This window comes from Mus caroli, chromosome 5 (genome assembly GCF_900094665.2).
Source record: "Mus caroli chromosome 5, CAROLI_EIJ_v1.1, whole genome shotgun sequence".
NCBI classification, from domain to species: domain Eukaryota; kingdom Metazoa; phylum Chordata; class Mammalia; order Rodentia; family Muridae; genus Mus; species Mus caroli.
The window spans coordinates 9,858,029-9,870,061 of NC_034574.1; the positions used below are offsets into that span (position 1 = coordinate 9,858,029).

At 37.4% G+C, this 12,033-nt stretch overlaps 1 protein-coding gene across 1 annotated transcript in view; it reads left to right on the top strand.

Annotated features, from left to right (window-relative positions):
- Pclo (piccolo presynaptic cytomatrix protein) overlaps positions 1-12,033 on the top strand; it is a 328,272-nt gene that overhangs the window by 23,707 nt on the left and 292,532 nt on the right. Inside the window, exon 3 of the mRNA XM_029477261.1 lies at positions 1,282-2,676. Coding sequence (XP_029333121.1) covers positions 1,282-2,676 — 1,395 coding nt within the window. The remainder of the gene's footprint in view (positions 1-1,281; positions 2,677-12,033) is intronic.

A 12,033-nucleotide genomic window follows, 5' to 3' on the forward strand; every position in this document is an offset into this window, starting at 1 on the left:
CCCCATACCCTTCCACCCCACTCCCCTACCCATCCACTCCCACTTTTTGGCCCTGGCGTTCCCCTGTGCTGGGGCATATAAAGTTTGCAAGTCCAATGGGCCTCTCTTTCCAGTGATGACCGACTAGGCCATCTTTCAATACATATGCAGCTAGAGTCAAGAGCTCCGGGGTACTGGTTAGTTCATATTGTTGTACCACCTATAGGGTTGCAGGTCCCTTTAGCTCCTTGGGTATTTTCTCTAGCTCCTCCATTGGGGGCCCTGTGATCCATCCAATAGCTGACTGTGAGCATCCACTTCTGTGTTTGCTAGGCCCCGGCATNGTCTCACAAGAGACAGCTATATCTGGGTCCTTTCAGCAAAATCTTGCTAGTGTATGCAATGGTGTCAGCATTTGGAAGCTGATTATGGGATGGATCCCCGGATCTGGCATGCTTTTAAATTATCTTATAAATTGTTGCAATAAAGTTTGCAATTAGTCACAATTGATATATTATGGAAACAAGTGTAATTTTGTATGTGTGTCCGTGTGTGTGTGTGTGTGTGTGTGTGTCTCAGCTATATGCCTTCCTCTTGTTCTCTCTCCCCTCTGCATGCACTATCTACTATCTAAAACACTTACCTTCTAAATATCTTGATAAAGTTTACAAGGAAACAGCATTTTCTTTGCTAAATCATATTATTTGTGACAATCAGAGAGTTAGCCTTAGTCGTCTCGTTTAGCTTACCTTGGTTAATTTTTATTTTCAGGTTTGTAAGGATGTTGACTTGGAAGTGGAAATAATGCCCCCTTAAGTTAAGAGATCAGCAATATTTTCATAATTTGACAAGCCTACTCTGGGTTGTATAACTAAAACCTAGTGAGGAGCCAACAGCAGAAAAACACACATTGTAACATATTAATGGAACCTCATAAGTTAAAATTCATATTTTTATATGTTACCTTCTATTTCTGGAACTAACACACCTGAGTGAATCAGGAATGAGGAATGCCAAAATTAACATTAGAGGCAGAATAAAATCATATACTTTTCCTGTTTATTTGTCTTACAGTATGGTATGCTTTAGTTTCTTAGGTTCATTATCTTCTATCAAGTTAAAATTTGCATGTTTAAATGTATTGATTAAAATAATGACTATATTTGAGTCTTGGAGGAATGAAACTTAATAGTTGCAACAGGCATGCTTTTAAGACAGTTTTCTTTTTTCTTTTTTTTTTTTTTTTTTTTTTTGGATTTTTACAATGTTATCGTAGTGATGATGGTTATGTGTTGTTTCCAGATCAAAGAGTGGCTCTGTTTAAACTGTCAGATGCAAAGAGCTCTGGGAGGTGAACTGGCAGCAATCCCATCCTCACCGCAGCCAACTCCAAAGGCTGCCTCAGTACAGCCAACAACAGCCAGCAAATCACCTGTACCATCACAGCAGGCTTCCCCAAAGAAGGACCCTCCATCCAAACAGGACAGCCCCAAAAAGCCACCGGAGTCCAAAAAGCCACCGCCACTGGTGAAACAGCCAACCCTTCATGGACCTACCCAGGCTACAGCCCCACAGCCTCCAGTGGCAGAGGCCTTACCTAAGCCAGCCCCTCCCAAGGAGCCTTCTGCAGCCCTACCTGAACAAGCAAAGGCCCCTGTTGCAGATGTTGAACCAAAGCAACCGAAGACGACAGAGACACTCACAGATACCCCATCTTCAGCAGCAGCAACTACAAAGCCTGATATTCTGAGCTCTCAAGCGCAGTCACAGGCTCAAGTGAAAACAGCCCCTCCTTTGAAAACAGACTCTGCCAAACCTTCACAGAGTTTCCCACCAACAGGAGATAAAATTACCCCACTTGATTCTAAAGCCATGCCCAGGCCTGCATCAGACTCAAAAATTGTTTCCCATCCTGGGCCCACTTCTGAGAGCAAGGATCCAGTTCAGAAGAAGGAGGAGCCTAAGAAAGCACAAACCAAGGTGACCACTAAACCAGATACAAAGCCAGTACCAAAAGGACCCCCAACACCGTCTGGCACACGACCTACCACTGGCCAAGCCACACCCCAGTCCCAGCAGCCCCTGAAGCCTCAGGAGCAGTCAAGACGGTTCAGTTTGAATCTGGGTGGTATCACTGATGCCCCCAAATCACAGCCCACAACTCCTCAAGAAACTGTGACAGGGAAACTATTCGGGTTTGGAGCATCCATCTTTAGCCAAGCATCAAACTTAATTTCCACAGCAGGTCAGCAAGCACCTCATCCACAGACTGGGCCAGCTGCCCCATCAAAGCAAGCCCCTGCCCCATCCCAGACTCCGGCTGCTCAGGGACCACCCAAGTCCACAGGTCAGCACCCATCAGCACCTGCCAAGGCGACTGCTGTGAAGAAGGAAACAAAAGCCCCAGCAGCTGAAAACGTAGAGTCCAAACCTGAGCAAGCTCCAACAGTGAAGAAGGCAGAGAAAGACAAGAAGCCCCCACCTGGGAAGGTCAGCAAACCTCCACCTACAGAGCCCGAGAAGGCTGTCCTCGCCCAGAAGCCAGACAAGACCACCAAACCCAAACCAGCCTGTCCTCTCTGCAGAACTGAACTCAACATAGGGTCTCAGGATCCTCCCAACTTCAACACCTGCACAGAATGCAAGAATCAAGTTTGCAATCTCTGTGGATTTAACCCAACACCCCACCTGACTGAGGTAAGCAGTACCTATGTTACATAGGAAAGAAAATCTATAGCGGTTTATTCTGAATGTTTGGGGACCTGAATTTCTGAGCAACGAAGTATGTTTCTACTGAAGGAAAGGAATGAATCTTGGTAGGTTAGAGGAGGTAAAATTATTTCATCCACATGTTATTTTGAATTCTTGTTCTTTGTGTTTTGTGGGTTATTATGCTAAAAGTAAGAGAGGGACTGTGCTGCAAACTTAAAGTCATGTCAATCCTATTCATTCATAAATTATAGACTAAAGCTTGGAAGTCTCTTCATTTTTCATATAAAAAGCTCACTGAAAAGTTGTAATATTTAGTTCTTATTATTTATTAATCCCTCTCCTGTCTTTGTTATAGCTTATTGTGTAAGTTTTACTTTTGCTTCAAGGACTTACTCTGTAGTCTGGGCTGGCACAGAACTTGCGTCAGCCTCCCAGGTGTGTGCTGCTGCCTTGCCATGGTCTCTGATACACTTTCAAAAGGAACTAGTTTTAGTTTCAGTTGACTAGAATCATATACAATATGCATGTAAAACTTTGTGTGGGTTGAAAATATCACCTGATGAAATTAGTGGTTTACATATGATATATTTAGATTTTCTAAGTGTGTGTTGGTAATGTTGTCTGTGGATATCACAGAGTATTCTAGGGGCTGTGCAAGACAAATGTATTTCTGCGGTTAATGAGGAGAGACTCTAAAGAGTTGTCTAGCACATTGTCTCCAAAATGGAAACAATCAAAATGTGGTTTGTGACTATATCTGATAATATAGTCGTAAAAGATTGTGGAAGGGGTGAGCACGAGGCAGACCTTGAGAGGGTTGTAAAGTAAATAGGTAAAAAATTAAATTAAATTAAAATAATGAACCAGTGGATAAGCATTAGTATTACACAAAGTCTATTAGAATAGTTAGCTATAGAGCACTCAAAGGTTAAATGCTCATTACCATATTATATAAATAAAAACACTTTAATAAATACTTTGATAATTAGAATTACTGTTCATTACATTTATACAAATCAAAACTATTTAAGGGCTCTTTCAATTCACTGTTTCTAATCTTGTGAGCCATTCAGGCAAATCGGAGGAGGACTGGGCAGAACTTACACCATAGAATCCTTTTATTACTTGGGCACTATTTAAAAAAAATTAAAAATAAATTTAGTTAGAATAAAGTTCCCTCTCTTTCTCTTTCTTTTTACTCAATTCTCCACATACTCCCAGAACCAGGTACCCTGGCTCCAACTCTTTTCATACCTCAGGTAAATGAAAGACCACACCCATTCTTATTGTCACAAATTACCTTCAGTTGAAATATAAAACACACACACAAAAAATCTTAATTTTTCCATTGCTTCAGAAAGGCAGTTTGTGTTTTTGTGTGTGCATTCATCATGAGGGTAATTTTTTTCCCCCAGAACAGCTGCATTTATTTAAGCTGTTAAAAAAAAACTGTACCCTTTAATGATTATCCTTATGGTGTCAACACAATGCATTTGTGGAAATAGCTGTAAAGCAAACAGCAGTACAGAAAACAAAACTGTAATTTTCATATTTTCTTAACATAAACATGTGTATAGTTCAAGGGAAGGATTATAGCTTACACACACACACACACACACACACACACAAGCGTTGTTTGTTTATATGTTACTGTGCATGTACAACATTGGACCCACCATGACTGTGAAAACTCTGTCAGAGTTTGGAATAATAACAAGAGAGCCCCTTGAGTGCGTTCACTAAGTTTCCTGGGAAATCTTTCAGTCTGTACATTGGTTAATTTTACCTTGCAGGTCATTGTTTGGAAAGGACATTCCTTGAATAAATAATCAGCATGTGTGTAACTTTAATTATTGTATAATTTGAAGGTATAAGTTTTCTAAAATTTTTAGATAATTTAAATAAGGTCCTTCTTTAAATATGAGCCTGTAGGATATGGAATGCCTGTCTTTTTTCAGGAGATTGTGCTCTGCAATAATTTCCTTGAATTTAAAAGACCATATTTCAGAGGAAAAGAAAATTTGATAAGGCAAAAGTGACTAGTATGCTTGACCTTGGTAAAGACCTCACTCATTTGGCATAAGGTCTTACCTCTGCTGTCAGTAAATTGACTAGTCTAGTATTAAGGAAGTGAGTGAAAGCCAGTTGACTTATTTTATTTTCAAGTTATTATTGTCTCCAAACTTCAGAGGAATTGCATATGAATTAGCTTAAAAGGAGTTTGGTACACTGTGTTTGCTTTGTGTATGTGTGTGTATAAGCATTTATGTATGTGTATACATATGTATATATCATATATCATACATATATGATGTATATCTCCAGCGCATAGATAACTTTATATACATATGTCATGTATAATAATAGACAGCTTTGTATGTGTCCAAATTTTAAATATTTTAGACTTAATTAACGCCTTGATCCTACTGTTCATACTAAGTATTTCCTTACATTTGTCATTGGGGAGAAATGTACCTCTAATCTTTGTTTAGTCTCTATGTTTTTTTGTCCACTCTGTGATATACTTCCCTGTGATTCAGTGTTATTGTACTCACGATATTAACACTTATTCCTAAAGTACAAAGAAATGCTATTCCTTAATGTAGAGTCAGTGGCTTCCATTTATTTTCTAGCATATTTAACTCTGCTGGAAGTCCCTGTTTCTCTTATCCTTGTACCTGAGGTAGATACTTTTCCTAGAGGCCTAGTATTGTCTTCCTCCCCAGCTCCTTTTGCTTTTGTTCCTCTGGTGGTGAAATGGGGTCCACTGTAGTTTGTCAGGTGTTGAGAGCTACAGAAAACACCCACCTCCCTAACCTTACTCAGAGGAAGCTGTCTCTAAAGACTTGCTGTCCCTCTTGCATATTTTGCTTCCGTATACTTTGAGTACCAAAGGCTTCTGATTGTCCCTGGGGTGAATCCAGCGTCTAACCCGAGCTTTACTGTTTAACTGTGCGATGGCTAATTTGTACAACTGGTGCAATAATCAATTAACCTCTAGTAGTAAGAGACAGTTCTTTTAGGCTTAATTTTTGTCCACACAAGATGTGACTTGTCTTGCAAGAAGTTTTAAAAGTGGCAGTACAGCTTTCTGAGAGAAATACAGCTAATGAATCTGGAAGGGTTATAAGAAAACAGCCCAGTTGGAGATGGCTTTCCCTCCTGAATTTTAAAAATTCTCGTTTAGTTCAAAATCAAGAGATACCAACATGACCTATTGTGGGTATTTATTTTTGGTTTTGGTACTCTTTTCTGAAGTAACTTTTTACCATGAAAATAAGACTTAGTATGAATACATTTTCTAATTGCTGAACGATGTCCTAGAGTCATAATTTTGCTTTCTTTGCGAGATGATTTTTGCATGGCCTAAATGGTGTAGAAGTAGCTAGCATATATTTGTCACTAGGCAACAAATGAGCCATTTGAGCTGATTGAGATCCAGTGCTGAGACAGATCTCTTCAGTTCCTTCTTAGCTGTGGTGGCTTCTGCATTCTGCATCACTTACAGCTGGCCTAGTGGAAACGGACCATATGAGCTTGGAAAAGCACAGTATCTTTCTTTTACTTTAAGCAACATTACTTAATACTGTAAAAACTATATGCAACACTTTTTAAAAGTATTTAAAAGTATGTCTATGGGCGCAAGCATGAAGAAAAATAAAAGGTAAGTGACTGCAGATCAGCTCACATCCAGATGAATCACATGGTAGAGCTCTGCAGTCTTGGGAAATTTTCATCTTATAACAGGGAGGTCATTTATGTGACTTTTATAACATCAATGAGTATAGTGTGGTTAGAAGTGTTAAACATATTTCATTTTAGGGTAAATTTGAATTTTTCTTGGATAATATTTATTTAAAATAGTCAAATATGGATTTAAAATTGAGATGTTTTATTCAAACAACTTTTAAGAAATCAATTTTCCCTACTAATCCTCATTTCTAATGCATTTAAAAAACAGTTAATATTCTAGTTTGCATGGTATCTCTGTACTCCAGTAAACATGTAACACTTCCTCTGTCATTAAACACCTTTAATGTCATCTAAATGAATATTCACAACCCAGTTCTGTGAATTTATATTTCATTATATGCGCTATCCTCTTATTAGTGATTTAGGGGCTCATTTTGTTCTAAACAAGCAGAATTTTAGATATACATATTTTGAATATTTCCCAAGGAAAACTTGCTTGTAGTGAATGAAGAATGAGGATCACGGAGGATTCAATTATAGTGGAAGATATGGAAATAGGTAGCCCCTCCACCATTCCTGCGTGGCATTTCTTTTTACTTCACCCAGAAGAATTTATTATTTGAGAATTTGTTAAAGCAGCTTCTTTTTATGTCCTTTCAACTACACACAAAATAATGAATTCTCCCAAAAGAAAATGAGGAAACAGAGCTCCCAGGGAGCTCTTCCTCACACAGATTCTCTGAACTTTGAGCAACGTTGAAAACAGCATTTATCCGTCTGGAAGATTAAATGTTATAAAATTGTCTCTTGCAGCTAGTATTTCTTTTTTTTTTTTTTTACTAGATTTTTGTTTATATTTTATACTTTAAATATGAGATAGATGTAAGCGTGGGCCAGTGAAAGTGTTGTGTAGAGATTGTTTGGAATGAAAGCAGATGTCAACCACGCCACCTTCCTTCGTTACTCTCATGGAGCAGGTGTTTGAACAGAAAAGACATTGTGCTACATACTTCTTTCTCTATAATTTATGTGGTCATTTAAGCCCTACTTTGGGAATTAAAATGAGAATGAGAGAGATTCAGTTATCAAACAAGAAAGATTTACTCTAGGAGTTAAGTCAATATTGACTTTATTTGTTTAAATAACTCATGGAACTAGAGAAAAATACCACTTGTTCTATGTACTCTTGCTCATACATCAGTTGGTAATCACTAGGATGTTAAGTTCTATGAATTTGCAAACATGGGGACCTAATTAACATTGTTTTTCCATGGAACTGTGTGACTGCTTACCTGGTTGTGTTTGTAAGGGTGGAGTGGGCTTTGGGGGAGGGACTCAGAAGCATAGGCTACAAGTTATAGGTTAAAAGTCAAGGGTTCCATTGCTGTGACAAGCACCATGACAAACAGCAAGTTGGGGAGGAAAAGATTTATTTGGATTATGCATCCACATTATTATCCAGCATTGAAGGAAGATCTCTCTCTCTCCCTCCTTCCCTCTCTCTCTCTCTCTCTCTCTCTCTCTCTCTCTCTCTATATATATATATATATATATATATATGTGTGTGTGTGTGTGTGTGTGTGTGTGTGTGTGTGTGTAGTTGGATGCTTTCTCCTATATTGTTTCATAGTGTCCTCATCTCAGCATTTCTGAGAATGTACAATCATAAACTTGTACTTTACAGTGTCTATATGATATTCTAGCTAGGTTTGAATGTATGTGTCTATTTTTCTAGAAATACACCATCAGATATAATAGTCTCTATGCTTATAAAGATCACATGGCTAGGTCAAGTTAGGTTATATTTTAAATATAAAATATTGAATTTTAAAACCTGTCTTAGAATTTTTATTAATATTATTAAAGACCATGACTAAAACCAACTTGGAGAAGTTATGGTTTATTTTATCTTACACTGCCTGTAACAGTCTATCACTACGGGATGTCCTGGCAGTAATTTAAGACATGAACAAGAAATGGGGACTTTTGCAGGAACCCAGAGGCAGGAGCTGATGCTGAGGCCAGTGAGAGGTGCTACTTATTGGCTTGCTCTCCATGGCATCTTCTTCCTGCTTTCTTATAGAACCCGGGTCCATCAACTCATGGATGGTACTGCCCAGAGTGAGCTGGACCCTCACATACCAATCATCAATCAAGAAAATACACCAAAGACTTGCCCAAAGGCCAATCCAGTGGGTACACTTTAACTAAAGATTTTTCTTCTAAACTCTACCCTCTAGCAAACTGACATAAAACTACCTGAAAGGATAGTATGAAAATTATAAAATACCTCATTAATACTTTCATCAAATGTTGGTTAAGAGTATATTATCTTGTTTATATTGTTTTATTTCACAGTTTATTTTAATTATAGTCTTACTTTGTCTTTTTATTTAAACCATTGAAATATTACCCTAATGTACATACTGGCAATGCTAAATGGCTGCAGTAGGTTATTTTTTTAAAATAAAAAGATAAAATAGACAATAAAAAAAGAAAGATTGCATATTCAAGATGCCATCTTTTCAGTATATTTTAGTTTCTTTCATTGGTGATTATTCTTTATGTGTGTGTGTGTGTGTGTGTGCCTGTGTGTATGTGTCTGTGTGTGTGTGTGTCTATGTGTATGTGTGTGTGTATGTGTGTGTATGTCTGTGTGTGTGTACACATGATTTCTTTCTCACTATAGACTCTGTAAACTTGAATATCATTTCTTTTTTCTAATAAGATTTCATCATTTTGAATTCTTAAAATGATATATATATATATATATACATATATACATATATATAACAAAATAAAAGAAATGGTCATGAATTTGGGTGGTGAAGGGGCAGGATAAGAGTGTAGTTGGAAGAGGTGAGGGAATGATGGCAGTTATATACAGTACTCATGTATGAAGTTCTTCAAATTTTAATGTCTAATTTTTTTTTTGTCTAGGCTTTATCCTTAACTCACTGATAACTCTATTTTAGTATTTCTAAAACACCGAAAAGCTGTAAGGATTCTTTCACACCTTGTGAATTATTCCAAATCCATTTACTGTTTATTTTTTTCCTTAATTATTACTCTTAACATGGTCATTGATTGAATGCTGTAATTGTATATGTATGTACTATAACCTACTTCCATGTAGAATGTCTTTGTCTGTCCCTATAAGAAATGCATAAATATCTTGTATTTCTTACAACATACTTACCTTTCTCAGGAATTACTCTTTATATTATGCATGGTAGATGGTTGTTACTGCATTTTCTTTTAAAGGAATAGATTTCAGTGCTCTCATTGTCAACATACACTCTATGGATATCTGGACTGATCTGCAGATTATTGTTCTCAGGTCTTGCTAAAAATTACTGATGATAACCATATTATGTACTGTGGCCCTACCAAGCTTTAGCTTCCCATGACCTCTGTTGACTCCTCTATTCTAAGTGTATCTTTGCGGGATCTTGAGTCTATTTATAGTACGTATGGGCATTTGGTTGAAAGCTTTCAACTTTGAGGTCATTATTAAAGATTTAGAAATAGATATTAAAAAGAGTATATATATTCAAGTTGTATATGCAAAATTGAATAAAGGATTATACTATCTATTTATATTATTTTTAAAATGCCTTTTAGTATGTAGTTTTTCAAAATTAAAAGATAATATAGAAAATAAAAAAAGAAAGATTGTATATTCAGGATACCATTCAGTATACTTGCAGTTTCTTTTATTGGTGACTATATATATGTATGTGTGTGTGTGTGTATATAAATATATATATATATATATATATATATATGTAATATGTGTGTGTGTATACATACATATATATAGTTACTTTATTTATTTACATCTTATCTCAGATATTGCACCTTCACTGGGTCCCCACTCCCAGTATTCTTCCACCATCCCCTCCCCTTAGCTTCTGAGAGAGTGCCTCTCATTTATTCCCCCTCCCTGGAGCACCAAATCTCCTCTCTCACTGAGACCAGACAATAGAGCCCACTACTACATATGTGCTAAACGCCTCAGACCTGCCTGTGTATGCTCTTTGGTTGGTGGCTCAGATTCTGGGAGCTCCCAGGGGGTTCAGGTTAGTTGACACTGTTGGGCTTCCTATGGGGTTGCCATCCCCTTCAGTTCCTTCAGTCCTTCTCCTGACTCTTCCATAGGGGTTTCTGACCTCTGTCTAGTGCTTGACAGTAAGTATCTGCATCTGTCTTGTTCAGCTGCTGGTAGAACCTCTCAGGGGACCACCATGTTAAGTTCCTGTCATGCATATTAAAAAGTTAACTTCAATAATCTGAATAATAAAGTTAATATACTTTTTAATAAATTAGGTGGTGATTTAGTGTCTATATAAATATACTTTGCTACTCTCTGCATGTAAATTATATCGATATCATGAGTTTATAATTGGTAGAAAAATTTTAACCCAACAACCTGACTGCTCTGACAATGGACCACATCCATATATATGATCCATCTGGAATACAGATGTGTCACATACATTTAGTTCTTCAGCTGGAATATAGACACACCTTCAGTATACACTTTTAGTCCCAAACAGTGAGTCTAACTAAGGGACAAAGTGAAATATTTGATAAAAAGGAAAATATTTGATAGAATGAGTCAGAGATAGCATATGACCAACTTTCCTGAGAAGCTACTTAAAAGCAGCAGAGAGAGAGAGAGAGAGAGAGACAGAGAGAGAGACAGAGAGAGAGAAAAAGAGAGAGAGAGAGACAGAGAGAGAGACAGAGAGAGAGAGAAAGAGAGAGAGAGAGAAAGAGAGAGAGAGACAGAGAGAGAGAGAGAGAGAGTTTGGCAGCTGAGTCAGTTGAGTAAAGTGCAATTTAGTTGACTGAGTGCAGTGCATTAGAGTTCAGTTCAGTTGTGAGTTTGTGCAGAGGCAATTGAAGATAGAGAACAAAAGAGAGCCAGGAGATTAGAACAAATTGCCAGAGTTAGTTTGAGGCCAACAAGAACAATTCAGTGAGAAGCCAACAGAAGCCAGACTCAATCAGTTTGGAGAGGAGTTTGAGCCAGAACAGCTGAGTTGAACCAGCCCACTGGAGTTCAGACAAAACTAGGAAGGGTGAGTTTTTTTCAGCACTGAGCTTTTGAGATCACAATTAATGCTGGCAAATAAAAGTTGTGTTTATTATCATCTATAAATATTTGTTTATAAACTGCTTGTTTATTTCTGTTATTTTTGGAACATATTTGTGCATGGTTTTATACTTTACATGGCCTGACTCATTATTAATGCATCTAAAATGATATTTTTCATATGTGATTTGTTATTAATATTCTTTATGAGCTTTATGAGATTTTAATCCACATATTAGTTTTGGTTTGTATATAATTAGATCTTTTAAGTATTTAAACATTACATATTTTTATGACAATAGCTGCTTGAATTTGGTTTTTTTTAATTTTTTTTTAATTAGGTATTTTCCTCCTTTACATTTCCAATGCAATCCCAAAAGTCCCCCATACCCTCCCCCCCACCACCCCTACCCACCCACTCCCATGTTTTGGCCCTGGCGTTCCCCTGTACTGGGGCATATAAAGTTTGCAAGTACAATGGGCCTCTCTTTCCAGTAATGGCCGACTAGGCCATCTTTTGATACATATGCAGCTAGAGTCAAGAGCTC